Genomic DNA, 26,291 nt, shown 5'->3' on the forward strand with positions numbered 1-26,291 from the left:
GGGTTTTTCTGAGATTTTTTTTGTGTTTTTTTTGTTTGTTTGTTTATTTTTTGTGGGGGTTTTTGTTTGTTTGTTTTAAGAGGATAATTTTTCTGGTTTTCATTTCTGGGAGAGGAGGTTAGTATCAATGGCCTTTTTCATATGCTTTTCACAGCTCCCCCTACTAAAAAAGAACCCACTAAGTGTCACCCAGGTATCAGTACAGTGAGGAAAACTGTATTGTTACATTTATTGACAGGAAGAGAACACACATGCAGTTGCTCTTCAGATCCACTAATCAGATTTCAATTCCTTCCCAAGTGGCAAACCCATGAATTTATTTCTGCAGAAGGCACTTACAAGCTCTCCAGATTTACAGTTCCTGTCAAATTAGGAAACCACTGCACCATGCTGGCACCCCGAATGACCCTGGAAAAAATCCCCATGAAAATCAGGTGTGAACTACTATGAAATTGAATTGTGACATTCAGTCTTATTATCAGGTAGATTTTTACACTAAGGAGACATTCTAACATTCTTACTGCTTTTAAATTTTATACTTGAATAATGTGGGAAAGGCTGTGTTTTCACTGCTTCTTATGCTACTCATTTGCTTAATAAATTACTCCTTCACGAGCAAAGAATTGCAATTCATCAAACTGCAAAGAGTGCTATCAATACACATGAAAAGTGCAGCTGTAGTTCCAAGTCTCACTCCATTTTGCTTATTCATCAGCCCCAGAAGTGCTATCTTTTAAGAGCATACATGCACTAACCTGCAAAACATTCTCACCATGTACATCCCTGCTCAAAAAACCACCCAGGACATATTGGAGATTGTTTAACTAAGAATCTGAGCATTTGGCCTTGGGTTATGTATTTTATGAAAGGTAATTTAATAAAAAAGTTGTGGAGCATATTTAATAGAGCTTCTTAAGAAACTAGATATTCCCAACAATAACAATATTTATTAGAACTTACTGAAAAAAACCCCTCTAATGTAAGAGGGAGTCCGAAAATTTATTTCTTTTGAGTCCTTAGCTGCAACATTTCATACCCATTTATTGTACAGTATTGTCAAAAAGGTACTTACAGGGAATGCAGATCTGACAGATTCTGAAATGCTGAGTTCCCCACAAAAGACAAAGGATTATCATACAAATGTCTGGGAAATGAAGAACACATTTCAGTGTTTGTTCTTACAGTCACTGACTGCTAAAGGCTAAAAATAGATAGATGAAAATTACTTACATCGTTCTCAGAAGGGGGTTTCCTGCAAATGCACCATCAGGAATTATGGAAATGTAGTTACTGTGAAATCCCCTAAAGATAATAGCAAAGAAAAACACTTCAACATTAGCATTTAAAACTATACTGCCAGCAGATTCAACCAGCAGTCATTTTCATCATACCTACTCAATTCCCAATCCTGCCTTAACAAGGACTGCAGTAGGACTAAGTCCATCTGCAGGAATAATTTTAATGAGTTCTGTCTACTGCACAGCAGCTAAACTGAAAATATTTCATTAGAAAGGCATTATTTTGACCCAACATCATGCTGTACTTTCACTTTTCCCACTCATCTCTTAAGGAGGGCACAAGGAAAACTTGCATCATCAATGAGCACCTACCCTGAAGGCAAAAACCCTCTCCTGATCCAGATCTATGCTAATGCTTCTCCTGCTTATGTAACTCCAAAATCATTTTCAACACATGCCCTCTCCAGATGATGATTATATTTTCTTTTAATCATAGTCTCACTTAGCATAACTTAACCTAATTTAGGCTCCTGCACAATGAGGCAAGCATTCTTAAATCCAGGACTTTTTTCACCTTTTTATTTATGAAAAAGAGAAAGAAAACTGGTAAAAAGAAAGAGTAAGTAATACTCACAATTCCTTTAGACTTGGAAGTGCTTTTATGGCTTCAGGGAACTCTACCATGTTATTATAATTTAAATCCCTAGAAGAAATAAAGCAAGAACATTATAACATTTTTAACAGTAGCCATGATTTATCAAAATAATTTTTGTTTAAGACAGTCCAACGAAAGAAAAAAGTTCTCAGAACACCTTTAACTAGACCATAGAATAACTTCAATTTAGATTTAATCTTCTGATGTTTTACATACTTTATAACCAGCTAATAACTCAGCTAAGATATTAAATATTACCCAGAGGATTATTCATATTAAGTTATATAATATTTCCTTACAGCAAAGCTCAGTATTTTTCAATACCTCATAGATTTTTCTTCAACAGAATTTACACAGGAATGAACTATGATTTCAAAGTTTTATTTAAAAAGTAGATACAAGTTACTACTCTATTATCATCTGCCTAAGAATACCTTTTGTTAAGGCTTTATAAAACAAACAGTAAATAAGCCATTATGTAAAAGCAGATCTTGCAGAAAACCAATTATAAATACTGATTAGAAGCACAGGAAAACCTCATGACAGATTGGTGATGGGGATCTGTTGAATTCTCAGTTAAGCTGTCAATATTCCAGCAGTAATGTCAGGACCTCTGCAAAAGGGATTCCTTATAATGGAATAAATATGTCTATTTATTCCATTAGATATATTTATTCCTTATAATGGAATAAATAATGCAAAGCCATTTTCAGAGTCCTGTGTCAGCTGTATCTCTTTACCCAGCATGTCATTGCTCAATTGAGGGTGAGAGAGATGAAGTAAGCAGCATCTCTGGCCTCCTCCCAGCTCCTCACGTTAACAGAGCTTGGCACTGGCTTGCCCTTGCCCTCCCTCATTAGTTTCACTAATTTAGCATTCCCCAAAGCATACCAAAAGGCACTGCTGATAGAGATATCACTTATCAGACACTCCCTGAGTGAGCTGCAGGGAAATGGGAAAAGCTGAAAGCCAGTCCTTGCCACTGAGGCAACTCAGGAGGTTCAGGATGAGGAACAGTGGAGCAGCAGCCCTCTGAGACCCCCTCAGAAAGCTCCTATTGTCACACAGTAGCTTTGGACACGTATCCTAGAGATGTTTAACCCTACAGAAAACCTGAGACACAAATGTTTGTCCCTCATCACTCATGGGGCCACTCAAACACCTGTGATCTGTCCACCTGGCTCAGCAGAGTGCTATGCAAAGGTACAGCAGCTAGAGCAGGGCTGGGAACACTGCAGCCACATCAGCCAGCATGACACCTCACCCAGGCTGGTATTTACCTGCTTCTCAATGTAGGTAATTCCTTTTTGGTGGGGCAGTGCACTGATACCAGCCTTCAGCTCCAAAACTGAGCTGGAGCCAACTGTCAGGGCACACACACCTGATTTGCAAAACTTTCATCATCCCAGCATGGCAACCTTGATTAAGCTGAGACTGAGACAAACACTGACCACAAATTATTTTAGGAAACATACTTACAAGGTTTCAAGGTTGTCTAATCCATCAAAACAGTGTTTTCCTATAGTTTTTATTTTATTATTATGAAGATGTCTGAAAAACAAAACCAAAACAAGGGAATGATTTCATGTAAGTTCACAAATTAGCAGATATTTCTACGAAATCAAGAGGTTAAACAATTTAGCAAAAAACATTGCATGGGATGGATTACAGAGAAGAATATCTTTCACTTCCAAACAGAATACTTCATCCTCATATGGAAAAAGAACAGATTGCTTGCAGTCAAGACAACCTATTTTAAATCTTTAATCACTATCCAGAAATGTGATGAAAAATAGCAAACACAGAAATCAAACGTATTTTTCTTATTATTCCACAGAGATTTTTAAGATTACAATGAGACAGGTGTCAGCTAAAATAACTTTTTCTTCTTTCTGTATCTCTGAAAGCTTTCTGTGACAACTATTATTTTGAAGTATTCATCACATAATGAGATGTCAGAACTCAAATCTCACTACCCACAACAGTGTGGCTTTTTGTTTAGGAGAAAGTTTTTAGCAAACCTTCAGCAGATTCTCTACCATACATGGTATGATCTCATGTTGGCAGTGGCCAACTGAGCTAAAACACAGCAAAATATCCATTTTCTGTGCCACCCTGGATGAACCAAAACTGTAACTGCAGATAAAAGCCAAGTGCCCTGTGAAACACAAACACTCACAGAACAACCAGGCTGGAAAGGTTGGTGAATGCATAGTCAGGAATGTGAGTTATCCTGTTGAGAGCCAGTGTCAAGGCTTGCAGGGAAGGGAGATTGCTGAGTGGAGAGATGGGGACCTCTGTCAAGCTGTTGTCATCCAGCCAGAGGTGCCTCAGCTGCAGCAGCCCCTCAAAGCTGTCCTCTGGGATGGCAGTGATGTGGTTGGCATCTAAACGCCTGCAGGGGAACAAAGAATTCATCAGCAAACTCAAACCACACAGTTGCAAAGCCCAGCTGAAGTCCTACTATTCATCAACATCTCTGTTCAAGCTTAAGTGTGAATTATTTCAAATAATTCAATACTTCCAAGTTTGGAGTGTTACTGAAAGATGCATGAAAACCTTTTTCAAGGCAAATGAAGAGCCTATAAAATAAAGTTTCATAATAAACTTTTCAGACATTTTTAATAAAACATTTGAACAAATTGATATGCTTATAATTAGCTAACCAAAATGAATTAATAACTCTATAAGGCATCTCCCACAAAACCCCTAGCTTTTAACACAGCAAAAATTCTTTAAAACAGTCATTTGACAGCATGCCTAGACTGCAGAGGCATTTACTCATTTGAATGGATTATCCTATCCCTACATCGCCCTTGTTGATAGCATCATGTACTGTTGTATGCTTTGATTTGTGGCACTGCTATACAGTAACAAAGCACCTACTTTAGAGAACAAGATTATTAAAAGCTGTTTGTGAACAAAGTCAAGTTATGAATTATCCCAACAAATGAAAGATCTCAACTACAACTGATTGCTGCCTTGCCCCTGATCTTTTCTAACATTCTCCAGAACAAAAGGCAAAACAGCACATCAGCACTTTTACCTACTGTGTACCCCTGGATTTGCCATCATACTTTTCCCCTAAATGAATGCAAATTGCAAAATTAGCTATGGTAACTGTCCTGGTTCCAGCCACGAACGGGTTAAGCTTTGGAGTAACTAAGGGTGGACAAGGGGACATATATCTAGGACCCAGAGGTTATTCAATATGCTGGGAAGAAGTAAAACATTCCTATCCATGGACCTCAGTGGGTTTGAGAAGGCACAGAGCACTGGGCAGTATTTGATGGCCCTTCTCCAGGTCATCACACAACTGCACCATGGTGACTTCCCTGCAAATACAAGGAAAGAGGATAGAGAATAGAGGGCACAGTCTTCAGATATGTCAGGGAAGGTATAGGTTGGATATTAGGAAGAAATTTTTCACCCAAAGAATAATAAAGTGCTGGAATGCTCCTCCCAGGGAGGTGGTAGAATCACCATCTCTGGATGTGTTTAATAAAAGACTGGCCATGGCACTTGGTGCTATAGTCCAGGTGAGGTGTTAGAGCATAGGTTGGACTCCATGATCTTAGAGGTCTCTTCCAACCTCATCATTCTGTGATTCTGTGAAAGCACCTTGCAAAGGTGGTGTGAAACAACTGCTGCACCAGCCATGGTGCAGGGACACAGAACACACCCCCCTCCACAGGGATGCTCATTAAGATACAAATCAGCACAGCTCTGGAATTACTTAGCACTCTGCAGTTTCTAAAGCCATGATCAGATATGCTCTTGAAAGTCTAGCTGGGTTAGTTTCAGAAGTAATTTCCCCCAGCCCTTCATCCTGTCCTTCTCTGGGCAGGCAGTGTGGACCAAGTGACTTCATGCATTTGTCCCCAGGCACAGTCACAACAGATCTGATTCCAGCACTTAAAGGACATGCAGAATTCAAAGGGAAAATACAACCCTAAGAGTTAATGCAGAAGACAACCCTGATCACAAATTTAACACACTTCATCTTTTTCCTTAAAACAGAGGTTTGTTGTTGTGATGCGTGAGGTTTGCATGTTTCAAATTATTAAGAAAAAAAGCCATCAGCTGAATTTCCATGTAATAAAAAGTCAAAAAATACACCCAATTAAGCAACAAATATGCTATTACAAGGGGGAACTTATAAAATTGTCTGCAGTCAAAGTTCTCTCCTAAGATGAGTGAGAGATTAGCTCTAAAGCTGTACATCAGAGTGAATTCCTATGGTTCATACACTGGCATCCCCTCATCATTTGCCCATGATCTGAGAGGTGTGTATGATGTTCTACTTGAATGCTCTTAGGCTGAATGGAGACCAGAACATCTCAGAGAAACCCAAGTCTGATGATAATAAAGGAGGAAAACAAAGAAGCTGGGGGGAGAGAGGAAAAAAGCCTGAGGCTCTGCTTCAGAAAAAAAAAGCAACTAGAAATTACCTGTCTTTCTTCTCTCCTAAATTTACACAGCTCCCTGAAGATCAAAAGAATTATTTCCCAATGGAATAAACATATCCAGGTCTTCTAATTTCTCCTTACCCCACCTCTCCCCTCCCTTTTTTTTTTTCCTGAGTTTTTGGTTCTTTTGGGGGTTTTTTTGGTGTTTTGGGTTTTTTGCTGGAGGAAGGGGCTGGTTTGGGTTTTTTTAAGAGAAGAAGCATACTCAAGAGACAGGCTTCAATCATTGTCCATCACTCATCTAGTCCATCTGTACTTCCAGTGGCACCTTGCTAGATTCCACTTATTCTAGGAGACTTTGGAAAACAAAAGCACACAAGAAAGCCTCTGGTCCTGCTCCTCCTCTCCCAGCCTTGAAGGAAGAGGAGAACAGAGGAAGGATGGACACACGCAGTGAGGAGCTGAGCTCAGCCAGGGGGAACAGAGACAGTCATGGAGATGATGTCTCACCCTGAGTTTTCAGCTGGCTTTGCCAAGCCCTCTGTCCCCCAGAACAGGAGGATCCAGTACCCAAGTACCCCACTTTGAACTGATGACTCTCCACAGCCATCCCAGCTATTTTGTTTATTTTCTACAGCCCACAGTAGCAAAGATGAGGGGGGAAAGAACACCACCACCCATCACTGACACAACCAGGGAGGTGTGGAAAGTGAAAGAGGTATTTTTAAGTTATTTGCTCTCATCCACAATTTTTTGTGTTCCTTCATTTCTCCTAAGAGCCTAATATGCCATGGTTTTCCTTTCTCTTCCAAACAGTCAAAGCTTATCCACATGATACTGAATGCACAAAACACAGCTGAAACTCTCCTATTTTGTGTGAAATGCGCATAACAAAGTACTTCGTGAAACAACTGAAAAACAAAACTAAAATATTTGACAACCTTCACAAAACATTAACAATTAAGGACCACAACTTTTCTTTAAGGGGCATATTCCCTAGCTGAAATAATTAACAAAGAACAAGCAATACTCATTGCTTGGACTGGACTTTGTACAAAGACTGTCTTTTTCCACTACATTGTTAAAGATATAAGTATATTCTTCAAATTAGACCTTTATCTTTCAGAAGCTACTTCAATTCCAGCTTTCTTATAGACACTGGCTTGTGAGAGACCTTTACATTTTAGTCTATAAATTAAGAGTTCAGTTGTGGAGCTGTCATCTTCACTTTCATTCCCCTTATGTTCCCTCCTTACACAAGCACCAACTCCAGGAGAAGAAAAGAGCAGAAGGATGATAGAAACCTAAACATTCAGCAGCTCTTCCATCAGTATTTGATATATTGTTAGAACAGGACAAAGCAGGCTCTTCAAACAATTGACTCTGCTTTAAGGAAACCAGAATTAGTAAGAACTTCTACCCCAGTTCAAACAAATAGGAGTTCCAAATGTAACACACACGTATAAATGAAATTTTACACACAAATGTACACACACTGCTTAGGGTGACCACCCTACAGCCTGCATCCCCCAGAGGTAACACCTGAGAGGCCTCCAGGACCAGCCTCACCAGCTCTCATCCCTGACCACAGGCTCTTCCAGGCTTCAGCACTAGGAAACTTTAACAGCCTTGTCCTAATAGCCTAATTAACAGCCTTGTACAGCAGGAGTTTACTGCTGATGTTAATAAAAGGCAAATCACTCCCAGCTCTTGTGTTAAACCACTTCTGCTCAATAGCAATCATTAAAGAGCATTGCTCTTTAAAGAGCTCCTTCAAAAACCACAAAGAAATCACTCCAATAACGGCGGAGAAGGTTTTTAGTTGGAAGTGGAGTGCCGATAAGGCTGGTACCTGGGAAATCCTGCTGCAGGGGGAGGCAGTGACCCATGTTAGCAGAGGCACTTGAGAACACTGAGAGCTTGCTCACTGCATCAAGCAGTGGCTCTCTGGGCACTGGGTGTTGAGAGCATCAACACGAGGATTTGCTTGATTCAAAGACAAATTGACAGCAGCCCTCAGAAACTAGTGGTACATGCTGAAGCTGCTCCCATCACCAGCACTGATGGGCCAGCACATCTGGTTTCTCCACATCTGTTCACATGGTACCAGTCAAAGCCCACGGTTTGCTGCAAAGTCCCCACAGAGGATTCAGCTAATTTTGCCTACATGCCATTCAACTTTCACCATCACACTTAAATTTCTGATCATTCAATTTCTAAATAATTCCCTAGCAGTTTTATTTAAACTTAGCAATTCCCTAAGCAAGCCCAGACAGTTAAAAAAAAAAAAAAAGCTAGAACAATACCAGAAATTCCTGAAGTTCACAAAAGAACCCACCCCGCTTGCAAGAAAACCAGAACACCTTCTAAAGGTAAAGATGGCATAGAAAAATATGTGAAGTATACAAAGCAGTACATTTAAAGATTTTTCAGCACAATCAGATATGCTCAGAAGAGCTCTTATACATTCTTAACTCTAAACATTCAAGGAACAAAAACATATTCAGTGCATTTAATTCTGTATTGGTTTTGCAGGTTAAAGAGAAAATGTGTCAATTTCTTCCATTTCCATTCTGATTAATCCCATATTTTAACACAGACTAAATCTGAGGGCTGGTGCCCTTTAAACCCTTAGTAACAGCAAAGCAGGAAGCCAGAAAACCTCTGAAGACAAAGCATTAAAAGGTGCTTAGCTGAAAAGACACCTGCCACAGTAAGGGCTGCTTGCTACATATAACACTGTTTAAAGCTTCTAAACTTCATCTAGTCCTTGAGCACCTTCCACAGCCTCCCAGACACCACAGTCCCTACAGACATGTCCTGTCCTTCCAAACTGTAATCCAGAATCACAGAATTATCAACTGGAGCCCTAAAGCACTCTTTAAGAAGAAGACAGCAGAATTAGAACAGAACTGTGTATTTTTTGATGTAAGATTATATTTGCATTGTTCTCTCCAAATTCAAGGATCTTCCCTTCTGACACATTTTGTGTTTATGGTTTATGTTACTGAAATTGTCAGCAACATCAACTATGGCTTAAACTCAGGCACTCTCATTACTAGCAGAGTGTTTCTAGATTTGACTTTTTAAATAAAGACAAATATTAACTTGATCTGTATAAGGAATCCTTCTTAAAATACAAAAAAAACTATAAATTCAAGCCTGTAGCTGATATGTGCTATAGCATATATTTTAAATATGTCTGAGTTTATTTATAATATTTTAATTTTATAATTTATAATCAGACATATTAAAAATTAATTTATAATCAGAAATATTTCAGTCGCCTTTATATTTTTAGATATGACTGAAATATGCCTCCATTCTCTGTCCCCATGCTTTTACCATACATTTTACCCTGCAAAACACGATTCTGCTCTCATTCCTTTCAGTTCTACATTAGGACCCCAATGTTTCCCACCTGGGCTGAGATGATTCCCACCCCCAGAAAACATTATCCCATGCCAGTTCAGCACATTTGTGCCTCCTGTCTTATCCTGCCTCAAGGCTGCTCCAGCCTCCTAAGACAGGGAAGCAGACTGAAGAACTGGTTATGGTCCTGCTGAACAGATGAGGCTGTTGAGGGAGTGCAGAAATGCCTGCTGACCACAGGCATGGAGACACTCACCGTGCAGCTCAGGTGAGCACCCACCCAGCAAGGAGGGGCAGGAGCTATCACAGCTCAGTATCACTCTGGCAGGATCCCAAATCCCACAGCTTGGCAATCTGGCAGAGCTGCTAAACTGCAGTGCTTTGAACTGCTGCTGTAGAATGCTCCAGTATTCCCTGCATGTGGACAAGTGCGCACATGTGCTGGGACTACAATTACAGTAAATCATACCTAATACATCAGCAGATATTGACAGGCTTGCAGAAGACTCCTGGGTTTGATGGCAAATGCATGGTGCTAATTCGGTTTGTGGGTTTTTTACTCAAGTGGAATAAAGCTTTCCTTTGTAAAGTATCTGAAAGTCTTTGTTTAAATAGTGTAATTCCAATATTTGTCACACGTTGGGGACTGTACCAGAATATTCCTACTAGTCCTACGTAGCTGGGTTTCTGTGGTCAATCAGAGCAGCCTAAAGATTGCTGCAGCTCACATTGCCATTTTACAAATCCCCAGATTCTGGGTCAAAGTTCAGAATAAATACAAAATAAATCATCAGTCAAATATACCAAGGCACTTAGAGGAGAGACTTTCCTCAGTGGCTTCCTGGTGGTTCCCAGGAAGCAGCTCCAGCACTGTGCTGCTGCACCTCCTGCTCTTTGTGCGACCCTGGGAGCGCCCACAAACCTCCCCAACACCACCTGCAGACCTAAAACACAAAGTACTTCATGGCCTCATAGTAACAAAACCATGCTGTTGATGCTTTGCAGTAACCAAAATGCACCAAGACTATTGCTTACATTTGTGAAGCTCTTGGTCAGGTTGTTGTGCTACTGGGAGAGGCACAAGGTGGACAAACAGAGGCTTCTCCCTCAGCAGAGCTGTCCCACAGCCACCCCTATCACAGCACCCTGCAGTGTGAGCACACATCCTGCCAGATGAACTTTCCTGGGGTGCTACACAGCAAGCTGCCCCTCCGTACAACTCCTTAATGTTGCTAAATTTCACCTTTATATAAAGAACCCTACTCAGGACTTCTTAATTTTTGCTAAATTTCACTTCCATATAAAGAGCCCTATTCTAACTCTGTTTTGGAGGCCGGAGCTGGGAAAAAATATTCAATGCTAACAGAAAATAAAGAGCTGCCATTCAGTATTCTGAACCAGGCTGGCTTCTCACCAGCTGTAATATAAACACTGCAGACCATGAAGCCCCTATAACCATCTTTTTTATTTCCACCCAGGTATGTTTACTGAGTCTGTTAATGCATACCACATTGTGGCAACTGCCTTCCTATGGAGCTAAAAAGTGGAGCACATGAAGACAGAAAACACTTGTAAAGTTGTTTAAAATGAAATTATTATCAATATACTGTAAAGTTTTGAGGAAGTAATTTGTGCCTTCACCAAGGAAAAAAATAGCCCTGAACCATACTTCAGAGCAAACTGGGAAATTGCCAAAAGAGGGACAGTTCAGTGATGTTTAAACTTGCAGGTTTGGGATGCAGATCATATAGAAGAGTAGAAGCAGGTTTTTCTAACATATTCTGCAATGAATTATTTGTTTTAAAAGAAGCTTGCAGCAATTTGGGAGTTTTGAATTAACAAAAATTCCTTAGGGAGGGGAATAAATCACTTTTGTCCTTTTTCTTCATACAATAAAGCAGGATGCTGATACTTATGTTTCCATGTTCAGACACAAAATTCAGAGGATCACTCTTAGATTCATTTGCCAGAAGGTGCTATCTGCATTACTAGGGGATATGCATAATCAGTGTAATTATGCATGAATAATGCTAGCAAAGTTTTCCTGAAATTCATTAAAATCACAGAAATGCATTCTGGTGAAGTAAACAAATTGTATAGAAAAAATACTTTTGATCTCTCACTACACTTGTCTCAAAACCCAATTTATTCTCAAATTCCTGCCCGTTTCTAACGAATTACAAACCAAAGGCTGAGTCACGTCAGTGGATGGGGAAAAAAAGCCCAAGATCAAATCCTCCTGAGCTTCAGATGAGCTCGGTTGGTAAGAGCATGGTGCTGATAGCACCAAGGTCATGGCTCCAACCCCTGTGTAACTCATTTATTCCTTAATTCAACTCCCTGAGCATTCACTAGAGAGCTGGATGCAGTGATCCTTCCAGCTCACAACTGTCTGGGACTCTGACACCAGTGACTTCCAGAATGGACTTGCCCACCGTATTTCCAACTGGTTATCTGGAAATCTCAATTTGCTTTTCCTCAGAAAAAGAAGTGACAAGCAGCTTGCTACCACTTACTAACCTAATTTCCTCCTTTTTCACCATCCTAAAATTGATATATTTTATCATTTGCCCTTGAAGAATGAAGTTCCTAGAAAGGGGAATCTCACCACATTTTAAACTGTTACTCTTGTATCTTAATTGTAAGGATGTTTGGTCAAGTGATTATAATGATTACATTATACAAGCCTCCATAATCATAATTTTTTTCAAAACTGAAACGTTTTCCTTTTTAAAAATAACTCTAACATTGTCATCTTGCCAAAAATATTAAAAAACATATGATTTTTTGAAAAAATATATAATGACTTAATTTGTACATTCATTATTTTTCCTCTTAAATTTTGTTCCTTCCCTTTTGCACATAAAATTATCATCTCCAGCAACTGGAGATTTAATATTTTAAACTTTAATTGGAGAACAAACATTACTGTAAATATGTATAGAAAAAAGAATGTTCGCTGAAAATGAAATGGATGATTTGTAGACAAACATTTTTACGAAAGCAGTTTCTCTTTTTGGCATCAAAGAAATGCTGGAAGCCAAGAAGAAGTTTTTGTTTTGTTTTAAATAATTACTAAAGGTCTATTCTTATCATGCAATTTGAAGGGCTTTTATTACAATGCATAGTGTTTGCACCAAGACCAAGGTATTTTCTCTTCCATGCACAGACTAAAACAAGAGTGAAATATGGACACTGAATTCCCTCCTTACTGGAACATCCAAGCAGCTGCAACAAGCAGGGCCAAGATCCAAGATTAGGGAATGCACCTTTGCTAAAGTTGTGCAATAGTTTGCAAATCTATTTTAAAAACTGATTTTTTTTTTCCAAAAATCCATAATCTGAAAGAATCAAGGTCTTGGGCCAGAAACCTGAACTTTGGCACAGAGAGAATAGATAATTTACACTCTCTCTCCCCCTCCCTCTCTCTCTCTGGAGGTAAGTGGGAAGGAGGAAATATTTTGCAGCCCCTCCCACCTCCTCCTCCTCACAGTGATAGGTATCTACCACCTAGAGAGCTGTAACTAACTATTATGGTCTGATTAAGATGCTTTATAAAACATAATAAGCCATGAGATAGGATAAGCACATATGAAATACCTCATGTGCAACTGGCAATCAAGGCTGAGGTATTCATAACTGTCTGTGAGATTTCAACACCTTCCTGTAAAACCAATACTCTCCATGTCTCAAGTTATACTTCTTCCCAGAAATCCCTTTTCCTCCTCTGGATACAACAGGCTTGGGCATCATTCATTTTTGCACAACATTTAAGAATTGCTCAAATAGCTTAGGATGTGCAAGAGGGTTTAGGGTTTAACTACACACTGCCGCACTCACACAGCAATCTTGCACCTGGTGTTGGAGTTTTGAAAGAGTTTTGCATTTGGGTCACTCCACCAAAGATGACAAATAAAATTCCTCATGAATTTTAATTGTGAAACTTGGTTCCAGTTGCAATTGCACTTTCAGAAACTCCAGGTACATTATGACACATACATTATTATAGTTCATAACTCTACAGAATGAAGCAAAGGTGACAGAGTGACTGAAAGTGGAACTTGGAACACAACCCCAGACCAAAAGCAAAGAAGGCAACTTACAAGGACTGCAAGCCACTCAATCCTCTGATGGCCTCGTTAGGTACCGTCTTCAGCTGATTGTTCTGGAGGGTTCTGTAAAAATCCACTGTGTTAATAAAGTAGAACTGGACAAGCATCTTTATCAGAGCTATAGGTAACACAAAACCCCATAGTCCTGTTATTTATGGTTTCTCAGATTTCTAGTGTATGTAAATGCATGTAGAATTCTCAAGACCAGATGCCCAAAGGCAACAATGAAACAATGGTCTATTTCAGTTTTATTTACAACTCATTCATTAACAGCATTAATTTGCAGAGAACAAGCTGACACAATATGCTGAAATTCCCTTGGGAACTCACTGAAGAGGTTAAACAACTGCACTAGGACAAATTTGCTACAAGATATATGTTATTGTTTTCTTGTGGAATTATCTTACACATGCTAGAAAACACACAAACTCTAATTTTTCCTGAAGTTGCATCAATACACAATGCATCAACAACCTAATCTATGAAGTTTGCTCACAACAAAGCACCACTGGGCCAAGCTGAATTAAGCTACACTGCTGTGGGTTTCTTCAAAATTCTCTTACAGGACAATGTATGTCATGTGAGTTCTTTTAGAAAGAGAATGTAAATGACCTTGTAAAATCTTACTCAGTTTTGGCGCATACTGGGGTAAAAATTCAAGTCACAGCTTTTAATTAAGAAACGTCCCACATTTTTCCAAGAACTGCCAGAATTTCAGGCACTTCCAGTGTTAGAGTTGCAATGGATATGTCTTCAAGAGTTTTGACACTTTGCATTCAATTTACAGCATATTGTATTAAATAGTATTGCAAATGGGCAGCTCCCTAATCTGTACCCTGGAAATAGTGTCTGTGGGTTTTTTTCTTCAAAACCTCAAGGTCTGTTTTTGTTTTGTTTTTTTTTTAATATCTCTTTAATTAACAACCTATTACCCTGCTAGCATTTGGAAGTATTTACATCATCAGAAATGCTGCAGCTTTCAAATAGAGTTTTTTAAAACCTTAAACAACAGAAAGCTTTTTTTATCCTTAGGTATGGAAAAACAGCTGTCATGAAAATTTTTATTTCAGAAGGAAAAACAAAAGATTTTCTTTTAATATTAAGTTGTTTTCACCTAGAGAAGCATCAAGCTATAGCAATTTTTTCTATTGCCAGTAGGGAATAGTCAAGCAGTGTATTAAACCTCTAAGTAGAGTACCACCTGATAATGTCAGGTACCTGACAGAGTATGCTGAAGGTGTGGAGAAAAACAGAAGCTTACATGTCCTTTTCAGGATTTTTCCTCTGTTTCTTCTGCTACAAGATATACTTCAGAAACACATAAGTGTTCTAATAAAATATACAGTAATTCTAGTTTAGTCAAGTTCATCATTGTCATCTTGACCATATGCAGCAGGCTTTGTAAAGAAAAAAAAAGTAGAAAGTAGGAGAGCTCTACTTTAGGAGGACAGAGGGCAAAAAAATTTCCTCCAGCCCACCAGTAAACAGGCTATGCACTAAGAAAGCATAGAACAAGCTATGAAGCTCTAAAACCCAATTACTTACAGAACTTTGAGTTCTTTCAACCCAGACAAGGCCTTTGGATGGATAAAAGTAAGGTCATTGCCAGCCAGTCGCCTGGAAAAAAATTGCAATAATAATTTCAGCCACAAAATACAGTACTTCTGCAACCATCTAACAAGGAAAATCACTACAGTATCACATCTTGACAGCAATTATGCATTTTGCATTCAATTACACTACATTCACAATCTTCCAAGTTTGTAACAGTTCTTTTGATTACAGCACATTTTAACAATGAGGGTGCATTACTCAGCCTTGGGGATATTCTTCTGCAAACGTGCTAGGAAAAGCACACCTTGGAATGATGGACCTTCTTATGGTGCTAGGTTTGAAAGTGCATTTACCAACACAATCCTCTGGCTTTCAGCATTGCTCCACTGAAACAGCCTCTGGTTCCCATGTATTTTTCATCTATACAGCAGTCTCTAAAGACAGTATGAACTTAAGTAAAAACAGATGCTAGATGCTACAGCAAAGCAGCAGAAGTCTCTATGAAAATCCCAAATATGAAAACAATATTCACAAGCAAGTGGTATGTTCACCCAGTGCTGATAATTGACAGGACACCTGTTGATATGACCAAGACATAATATTGGCAATATTTCATCTTTTTGATCAGCTATTTGGAAGAACTTTTGAAGAAAGGAAACTCTTTTGCGGCAGGGAGAAATGGAATAGGATTCTCTCTCAAAATGTGGCTGGTTTCAAATCTGGACTGCTAGACATTAACACAGAGTAAATGATGAAGATCAATGTGATATTGAAAGTAATCAAAATGGGAGATGCTGCAGAATACAAAGCAGGAAAGCAGAAGCAGCAGCCAAAACAGCTGCTTCCAAACAGCTCATTCCCCCTTCCCCCACTCCTTTTCCTCCTCCAACCTTTTACCTCTCCCCTGCCCAGCACGTCCAGCCTTGGTTGAGCTGCTAATAGCTGTATTTCATCAAGGGTAAAGACTATAATGCAAAACACCTGGTAATCCATAACTGACAAAAGATGCAAAAGTTTCAGCCAAAGTATTTGGTTTTAGACTTGGGTTTCATATCTCAGCTAAGCAAAAGCAACGTTGGACAAGGTTGTGCAATGAAATCACCCATGGAAATACTATGTACAATCCAATAAGTGTTAATAATTAAAAAACAATCAACGTGCTTTTACAAAGGTTACAGAATATCAAAACCCATCCCTGCTGTTACAAGGCACTGTGAAGCAAGCTAGACACAGCAAAGGGAAAACACTGTTTCAAAGAGGCAAACAAAGGAAATAACAAGAGCAACACCTAAAGGATCAGCTTGCCAGAACGTAGCAATGTTATTACATTTTTATCTCCTCCTCTAACTACATAAAAGAGATTACCAAAGCACTTAATGCTTACATAAATCTGCTTGCAACAGAATTAGTGACTTAATAAAATGCTGCCTGATAGAGAGGATGCTAGTTATCTTTATTAAATCCATTTCTCAAATGCCGATGGTTATATTTATAAACCAAGGGAGAAGAGGACAAGAACACCTTCAGGAACAAGAAGGTGACAGCAGAAGAACCTACTTGTTCTTAGAAAACTGTGTTACTCTTGCTTGTTAAGGTGGATTTTGGGTTCTAGTCCTGGTATTTTCACACACCCCCCAACTGCTATTGCTCTGACATCACTACAAGCATGTTAAAAAACCCCCACATCTGCTGACTGCTGAGAAAAGTTTGTCTGCATGCTTGAGTATAATCAAACAGCTCTGAAACTAGAAGGAAAATAAGAAGAACCTATGTATGTATTCTTGAAATCTCCTGTCTGCAAGCAACCTCAGAATTTCAGAGCTGGGACGTGATTTTTCAAATACTTTGAATTTTTAACATTAATGGAAGTTTCCACATGGCAACTAAACAGTTCCCTAAAATTCATTTTGTTGCCAGTAGCTGTCCAAATCAACTTGATTAACTTTATCTGGGGGGATGTGGAGGGAAGTTTGCAATATTTCATGTCTTTCCTTCTAATAATTGATTTACAAGTTCATTGTAAAGAGAAAGAAGTACTGATGAAACATGCTGGGTCTCTACAGCAGAGCCAGTAATCTGCAAAACACGTTTCTGTTAAAATGTGTTTGAAACAGCATAACACAAACCCTTAAATCAAACAAAATTCAGCTGAGGCTGTTGCACCTCATCATTGTGCATGCAAACACTACTATGATTACATATTACACAACTCAAGGAGTGGCAGCCCTGGTAAATGTGTCAGGCAGCTCTGGCTGCAGCTCTGCCAAGGCTCCCCATTAATCTGCTTTGTGTGAGGCTTGTCAGGCATCTGCTCCCTCTCCCAGAGAGACTGGGGATTGTTACTTTAGCTTTAAAAAAGCTCAACTAAATACAGCTGAATAGTCTCCCTCAACCTGAATGGCAATAACAACCACCTAGAGAGCACTGGAAACAAATGACAGCCGAGCCAGAGCAAGACTTGTGTGACTTCAAATAGCAGGACTCCGCTTTCCTCAAGGCAGCTCCTGCATCTTCACCTTTTTTCCAACCAACCAACAGAAAAATCCCAACCTTTGTGATCCATTACATTTCCATTTCTCCACTATCTGGCAGTGTTCCAGGCTTTACTCATCAGTTTGCCAAACACACATTTATCATTGACATCCCAGCCTTGGGGAGCTGCTCATGAGGAGGTTCCAAGTGCAGCTCCCAAGCAGGCAAAGATCAGTATATCACACACTGCTCTCAACACATTTCCAGCAGCTGGAAGGATGGAAATGCTTCTCTTCACACAACCAGGTTCATTTTAAAGAGAGAAGTGAAAAATAAATAGCATACAGTATAGCACATGTACAGCATTATAAATTGTCATTGAAATCATCCAGTCAGGTTTTCCATGTTACTTTCTTTCAGCAAGTCTTAAAAATATTTATTATGAAATAATTTAAAAGCATCTCTGTTTCTCTCTCTCAGACACACATCTCTAAATGGGCTAAGGGAAATCACAGTTTTACCAAGGCCAAAACTCTAGCACAACAGAAAAGACAACTTTCATCTCCTTGCAGCAAGGCTCACTATCCTGCTCGAGAGCAGCCCTGGAAATTCCTGCTCTACGGTGGGACAATTTCACATTGTCACAAAGCAGTACCTTAAGGCAGCCCCACATTTACACTATCAAGGGCTGAGTGCCTATGCTTCCCCTCATTCTGAGTGGAAATGGTTACAAATATCTAGTCTGAAATCCACCTGCTGCCACTGAACCACAGCACATCATTATTAATTAGAGCTCTTTCTCCAAAAGGCAGCAGGCTGCAAAACAGATTCACCCACAAAGACAGTAAAAAAACTGAATTAAACAGACAAGTGTAAAGTGCCCTGCCATGTTGTAAGGCCACAAAAAACTTTGCTATTTCTTACTTCTAAAGGCACAGACACAGCAGCAGGCACCATCTGAAGTATAAATGTGTATCACGCTGACCACGAGTTTCTCTGCTAACTCTGTCCTGGCTCCCCTTGTTTGGAGACTCTGCCAAAGACTGCAGTTGTTGTTGTTGTTATTATTATTATTATTATTATTATTATTATTATTATTAATAATAATAATAATAATAATAATAATAATAATAATAATTCATTCTAGCTGGAATCAGTGCATCTGAGTTAAACCTTGGAGGTTTCTCCAGTGGAATCACAGATGTAATGTATGGCCACAGTAGGTATCTTTCTTGCAACTGCTTAGCATTAAATGTTGTAATTTTCTATTTTTACTTTAAAAATAAATATTGAGTGTTTTAATGGTAAATTTCAACAAATTCAAATCTACAGATTCAATTTCAACATAGCAGTATAACAGAACAGGACACAGAGAACAAAGCCTGTCATACAGAGGTGAGCAATATCCTTTAATCATTATTTTAGTGACCCAGTAAATAATGTCCAGATGTGGAAGACACTTTGTTATTACAGATATCAGGATGCAATGTAGCTGAATACTAGCCTTCCATAGTGTCTCATTCCCAGAGTACACACCAAGCCTAGGTCCTTGCACTGAGCTGCAGCCAATACAGTTTTCCCTCCTTTGGGAAATTAAAACTTTTGCAATTATGAGTCTGGCAACCCAGCTGCATGTTAACCAAGCCAAGTTAATCACTGGTGTGACTCCAAAAGTCAGGGAGGGTGTTCCAAGGATACATTTTTGCCTGTAACAATTAAAAGCATCACTCTTCTTATGACAGGACACAATAAAACCTCTTGGAAACCTCTGTCCCTGTCCTGCATCCCAGATGGCAGTGAACCCAAGGATACTTGAGTAAAGGGTTTCATCTCCTTCCATCCATCTGAAGGTCTTATGCTCATGCAGTAAATGTTTTTGCTGTGGATTTTGGGTTGGTTTTCTTTTCCTCTTGGTAGTATGTTCCTAACCTTTTGTCTCTCTTGTCTCTGAGAAAAATATAATGGCTACACTGAACAAATTCAAAGAGTGTCAGAGACTGCAACCCTGACATGTCATAAAAAAAAACCTGATTTATTATTTTTACTTCTACATTAGCTGATTTGTGGTAAGAGCCAAGACTCCTAGTTCAAGGTTTAGTCAAGCCTGAGCCTTCCACACCCACCACTGCTCCTCAGCCTGGCCAACATTTACTTTTAGCTATCCAACTTTTAGCTACCTATTTTCATCCCACTAGAAAATATTGCACTGCTTCTCCACCTGTACTTTCAGAAACTGTACTTTTTGTACTGTCTTACATTGAACTATTCTGTTATCTTTACATGCCTTCCAATTTTTCTGGGTTCTCTGTGTTTTCGAAATACAAACTTGAATTTTACTTTAAGTTTCTCCCACGACAGAAGTCATCTTTGGAAATGCCTCATAGATAACTTAATCCAGGATACCCAGCAAGTGTTTCCTCTGAAGGAAGGAGCTTCAGTTTCCATCTGTGCCAAAATAGCAGCCACTTTGGAACAGAGTTCTGTTTTTCTCAACAGATGATGCCTATTTATATGCTATAATTTATTAATCAAGGCTGAAAGCTCTACAGGAGAGGTATACAGTCATTTGCAGGAAAACACAGGGTTTTGCTGCATGCCTTGTGCAGGGCTGGGTGCCCTGCCTGGTGAGGGCACACACCTCTGCAGACAGCTCCTAGCCCAGGTGGGCAGCTGCAGAAAGGAGGAGCTGTGAAATGGAATCTGGGTCTCCAGACTAAAGCTGGCTTTGCTTATCTGGGAGTAGCAAACAGCCCCTTGGGGACTTGTGTCAGCTGCAGCCTGCTGCATTGCTGGGAAGCCAATCTATTGCCTCCAGGTTACCCCAAGTTCCTCCACACCAATTTAACAAAACTGAATGGATACTTTACTTCCCTGCTGCTAATAGAAAATGCATTTGCCTCCTCCTTTTCTTGCAGCAGTTTTAGTATTACACAACCTCCACCATTATTTATAAAATTGTGAGTGTACTACACTCACATCATGACACATCATGACTGAGCAAAGAGAACTGCAACCACAACAGCACTGAAAAGGCACCAACTCCACTTCTTGTCATGATCTCTCCCTTTCCAGCGTTTACAGCTTTCTCAAAGTTCTACTGAGCTTTAAGGTAATTGCTTGTTTTCAAAATGCATTTTGGTCTAAAAAGCTAAAATAGCTAAGTAAACAAAACGGACTGATTAAAAAGTCTAAACCTTGTTCATAACTTCATGACTAAATTGTCAGCAACAGTCACCAGCATCTACCAGAAGACAAAATATGCTCTATGGTAATGCTTTTCATGGACTATCAAAACCAGAAAAATAAATTACAATGTTCAGGAAAGCAAGCATTTACAACCATGCAAAATATGCTCTATCCTTTCATTTCCAAGCAGTATCTGTATTTGGGCAAGACCTCGAAGCAGAACCCACAGACTGCAACACATGCACCAAAAGAAATAATGTAACACAAAACAATTCTTATACACTACAAGTTGTTGAAACAAGTGATCTTGGTAATCTCTATTAGTATTCTGCAGCAAAAAACCTCAGAAGTTTGCATAAATTTTTTAACATGGACATACTTGTTGTAAATATAAGCAACAATACCATGGTATCTAGAAAACTGGTTAACACCTAGTGTGCAGCAGAAATGCTGAGTTGTTGCAGAAAGCAATTTTGTTACCTCTCACCACCAAAGCAAAATGCAGAATATATTTTATAAAATACATTCTCCTCTCCCTGTTTGCCTTTGCACATCTTGTACTATGTTGTGGTAACTTTGCTTTGCTTTACCATTGGCCAGATAGACCTTTCTCTTGATAGCCATCTCAACATCAGGTAATAATGCATTTTACTTACCTGGTCTGCACAGCAGAGACAGAGATGAAAACCACCATGTTTGGGTTTGATCAACTGGGATGCAACAACTCCATTAACTACAGATTTGTGATTTTAGCTATCCAGATGTTCAGAAGGTTTCCAAGATCATGAAATATGTTAATGGTCAGACAAGAGAGGGTGAAAAAACTGCTGCTGATATAGCAAATTCTCAAAGTTGCTTTGGTCTGTTCATACAGCCATATCTCTTGTCCTGGCATTGATTGGCTATCCAGGCATGGGATCTTTGAATGACCATGCATCTGGCAAGTGACACTGCAAAATGGGAAAGTCTACACGTATTTGGCAATTAAAAACTTCTGTTACTGGTTTTCTAATCACTTCAGATGCATATTGGGTACATGCAAGACACAGGTTCTGCAGACACATTCACAATGAATGACCTTAGAAAAATTGTGGTAATTTTCAGTATGATTCTTTGATTCAGCTTTGGTTGACTGTTAGCTTTTTTCCAGCTAAAATAAAACCAAATATTTTAACAGAATCATCTAGAATTTTATTTTATATAAGAAAGGCAGGAAAAAGAACTTTATAAGTCTGGTTACTATTTCTGTGCCAGGACATCTGCCAAGGCTAATTAGCCAGGAATACCTCTGTACTAACAAAAAAATACAAGAACACAAACATTCAAGCAGAGGGGAGTAAAGGAGCTAAAAGAATGGCATCACCACATCTCATGGTAACACACAGCATCCTACTATGAAACTATGATGACAGCAAATACCCAGTTACTTTCTCAGAGGATAAGGCATTCACCTTCAACACACAGGATTTATTTTTTCCTCCTTTTTTGTCTAAGGTTTTCAGAGCTCATGTGATGACTCTTGAGACCCCGGCCTCAAACTGGCTACCTGATCACTCACACACACACACACCTTTTGTTCCACACTCCAGTTTCTGAAACTGAAAGGAGAAGCAGGGAGAACTGCATGGCATGAGGACCATTTGGAGATGTGTACTTGGAGAGACACAGCTTAAGAGCTTCTCAAGTTACTGCTCAGCCTCCAGAAGTTTCTTATCTGGTTTATACCTTCAGACAGGCCCAGCCTGGCAACTCAGGCAGCATAATAAATAAGGCTTGTAAGACTGGTCTTGAAGTGTAACACAGCAAAGTTCAGCCTTCAGGCCATTCAGCTAAGCCAGCTGCTGCGTGTGTGCATGTGAGCAGAACACTGAAACTCAAAAAAACCAACTACAGCCAAGCAAAAGGTTTTGTTGTCCTCTAAAAGTAGTTGCAGCAGAATAACCAGTCTCGGGATCCTTATATACAACCATGTCAACTTTGGAAATTAACATGTAGAAACAGAAACTGGAAAGAAAGAACTTCCTTATCTTCCAAAAAACAATGGAATTTACCCAACCTACTAGCATCTATCCCCACAAACAGGAAAAAACATGCAGCTGACAAGCAGAGCAAGAACCTTCTAAGCTACAGAAATATTCTTGTATCAGCATGATTAAAACTCATCCAGAACCAAATTGATTTAGGACTCCCAGAGATAAGAAAACACTAATTAAACACAGGTTGGCCAACATGTTTTGAAACATCATTTAGCATTTAATGCAGACCAAGTAAGTGATGTTTAAAAATATCTTAGCTGACTGTGGTTAATTCTACTTGGGAGTCTTTGCCTAAAGGTTTGTCTTGACTAGAATTTGAAGGTGCAAGTTACAACACGCTGCTGGCTTTGTAAAGCTCCAGTGCACACAGGGCAGCAAGCGCTCCTAATGTGAGCAGGCTGGTCAAGTTAGGCTTTTAACTTGCTACCACACGAGAAACCTACCCCTTGCATTTATTTCATTAACATTTTACCTCTTGGAATTCAGGCTGGATCAACTGAGGAAATCACCTCCTGCAGCTGTTCAAAGACTCAGAGCTGGTAGATCGATGAAGGGCACTCACTGGCTTCCAACCCTGAGTCATATGGCTCTTGCTGAGGAACCAACAGCTGCGATCTACACTGGCTGCCTTTGTAAAAAAGCAGCTGGAGAAAGGTCTCTGCCTGTTCCTCAGACTCTGCTGGTGGGGGCTCAATGGACAGATATGGGGTATGGGGGTTCCAGTTGTGGGTTTCTCTGGGTCAGGATTGAAGGCACTTGAGACAGTAGTTCACGTTTGGACTCAGATGTTTATTATTTCTTATCAGTAAAACAGTCTCACTACTCTGAGTTCAGCAGCTTTTCACTAGAAGGCACAAAATGGCCAACAATCTCTTGTTACAAGGTCTTTTAAGACTAAAGTATCCAATTAAGAGCTGACACCTGGATTATTCTCCCTTTTAACCCAATAACTGATCCCACAGAGCCCACAATGCAGACTTCTCTGTTCGATTACAAAAGCCACCCAAACCCATGGAGAACAAGGAAGAAGCATGAAGAAGAAACCCAGGACAACACCCTGTGCCCTCCATCTTGCTTCCATCCACAGCATACTAAAAACCCCAAAACCTCAATTTCTCACCAAGTGATGCACCTACACTGCTCTCTATAATCTATTGCACACTTTTGTGGATTCCAGTCTATCTTGAAGTCTGGGAAACTTTCTCCATGGATGAGGGTCAGAGTCAGTGCTGCCCTGGGGGTCAGGGCACCCCAGAGCAGAGAAATATTCCCACTGCCCTGGGTTTCCACAATGGGGCAGTAATGCCTCCAATTGTGCCAGCCTGTTTTACAAGTGGATGTTTAATCACAGTTTTAGTTATCACATGTGAGCTAACACAAGGCATTAGGACAACATGAACATTCATTCTTACCTTTTCTACTCAAAGCAAGTCTTCACCACCAGTTTCTAACTATAAACCTTGGGATGTCTCACATACATGAAAGATAAAAGAATGGCACCATCTCATCCACATTTCACACACTACCTTGAAAATACTGCTCTTGAAAGACCTAGCACTGAAGGACAAGGCAAGCCTTTCCACCAAGTGTTCCACAGCCAGGTGAGAAAAGACACAGCAGCTTAAACTAACAGCCCAGCCTTGGCATAGCTCCAGGACAGGTCTTACTCATAAAACCCAGGTAAGAAAAAAGACACGATACTCCCTTCTCCCTGTCCAAGGATGATACAACTTGGTGCTGACTGAGAAATTAGGAGGAAGGGTACCACCTAAATTACACACTGAAACAGATACTACAAAAATAAGCAGCTGTGGCATTTCAGCCAGGTGGTCATCTTCAGCTGCAGTCAAGAGGGAAAATAACTCTAGACATCTCCCTTACAGATATTTCCTGATTACAACCTTATGGCAAAAACCCACCTCATTTTCACTGCTAGTATACATTTTAATTACTCCTTATGTTCTTAAAATATACTTTGTCAACTAAAAGCCATGAGCAGAGACTCTGGAGATATTTAAGCAAGACCTCTTAAGACTTGTAATCAACATGGATATAATTAAATAGTCAAGCAAATACTCAGTCGCACTATTTATTTTCTTGCAAAAATTAGTTGCACGTGTGTGGTCTCTTGTTCACTGTTTATTCATTTCTCAAAAAGCAGATTAGCATTGTGTTTCAGAAAAGAGAAGACTTTGACTGAGCTAACTCTTCCTTTTATTACTTATTTCCCCAACTATTTTCAACCAGCCATTAAATAAGAACGTTTTTCCCTTGCCTGATAAAACAAACAGTATCTGAAGGTAGCATCACAGGAGAGAGACTAGTGCATATCACGTATGAGCAAAAATCAAAAACACAACAGATCTTGGTATCAAGTACACATCTGGAAGTTGACTGAGCCCTGGTGTCTGTCGGTGCTTTCAGGAAGGATTCCTCTCCTTGCAGCATTACTGGCTGTGATATGGTTTTTGTACCCAACAGTCCAAGAGTGGAGAGGACAACAAACCCCCTCCCTGACCCCTGCAGGAGAAGGTCAGGGCCCTGCCCAAGGCTGACTGACTGGGAAATTACCTGTGTCCCCTTTGGACAATCACATCCTCCTGGCACAAGTAACCCACAGACAGACATGGAACAGATTGTAGTCCTCTGCTTCCCACACAGACCAGCAGCCACACAGCTAAAAGCTGATCATCTAAATCTTGCCCACGAATGCAGGGCAAACAAGATCACAACATTCTAAAGGTTTAAGAGTGGAAATCAAAACAAGCTTAAAAGGTCATTAAGTCAAAGGTACTTTTGCATTATTGAAGTGGTTCAAGTTTCTGAAGACAGACTAGAAAACTGGCCAAGAATAAAAATAATTTTAATTTTGCCTTCCTCAATTAGAAACTGCCTTTTTTATTAATCTAGCAGATCATTCACAAATAAAGTGTAAAATCCTTCAAACTACTTTAGATAACTTTACATGTTGGAAGGGACTGTCACCTTTTAAAAAGGCCATCAAAACATAACACAACCTAGATATTCTAGTTAAAAATTCACACTGGAAAATAGTTTCTACTTTCTAAAAACACTGCATTATCTAGTTATATTTTCCTCTTCTAGCTTTCTATAAATACTTCAGGTGTGGTTAGAAAACCACGGCCAAGTTCTTCAAGAATTTTTAGTTTCCATATCGTGTTTAAGGCTCCAGCATGTTTATGTTAGCATTTTCTGAAGAATACACATCATTAACTGCAAAGGCAAAACCCTTGGTG

The 26,291-nt window shown here is 39.5% G+C and overlaps 1 protein-coding gene across 1 annotated transcript in view; it reads right to left on the minus strand.

Moving 5' to 3' along the window:
- The window catches only part of LGR4 (leucine rich repeat containing G protein-coupled receptor 4), a 74,415-nt gene that overhangs the window by 12,189 nt on the left and 35,935 nt on the right, over positions 1-26,291 (minus strand). The window contains exons 3-10 of the mRNA XM_071418273.1: positions 15,332-15,403; positions 13,778-13,849; positions 4,073-4,288; positions 3,373-3,444; positions 1,873-1,941; positions 1,231-1,302; positions 1,073-1,144; positions 340-408 (exon numbers count right to left, since the gene is read on the minus strand). Coding sequence (XP_071274374.1) covers positions 340-408; positions 1,073-1,144; positions 1,231-1,302; positions 1,873-1,941; positions 3,373-3,444; positions 4,073-4,288; positions 13,778-13,849; positions 15,332-15,403 — 714 coding nt within the window. The remainder of the gene's footprint in view (positions 1-339; positions 409-1,072; positions 1,145-1,230; positions 1,303-1,872; positions 1,942-3,372; positions 3,445-4,072; positions 4,289-13,777; positions 13,850-15,331; positions 15,404-26,291) is intronic.

The sequence above is a fragment of the Agelaius tricolor genome, unplaced genomic scaffold (genome assembly GCF_023055355.1).
Source record: "Agelaius tricolor isolate 1412-34295 unplaced genomic scaffold, bAgeTri1.0.p SCAF_82, whole genome shotgun sequence".
NCBI lineage: Eukaryota > Metazoa > Chordata > Aves > Passeriformes > Icteridae > Agelaius > Agelaius tricolor.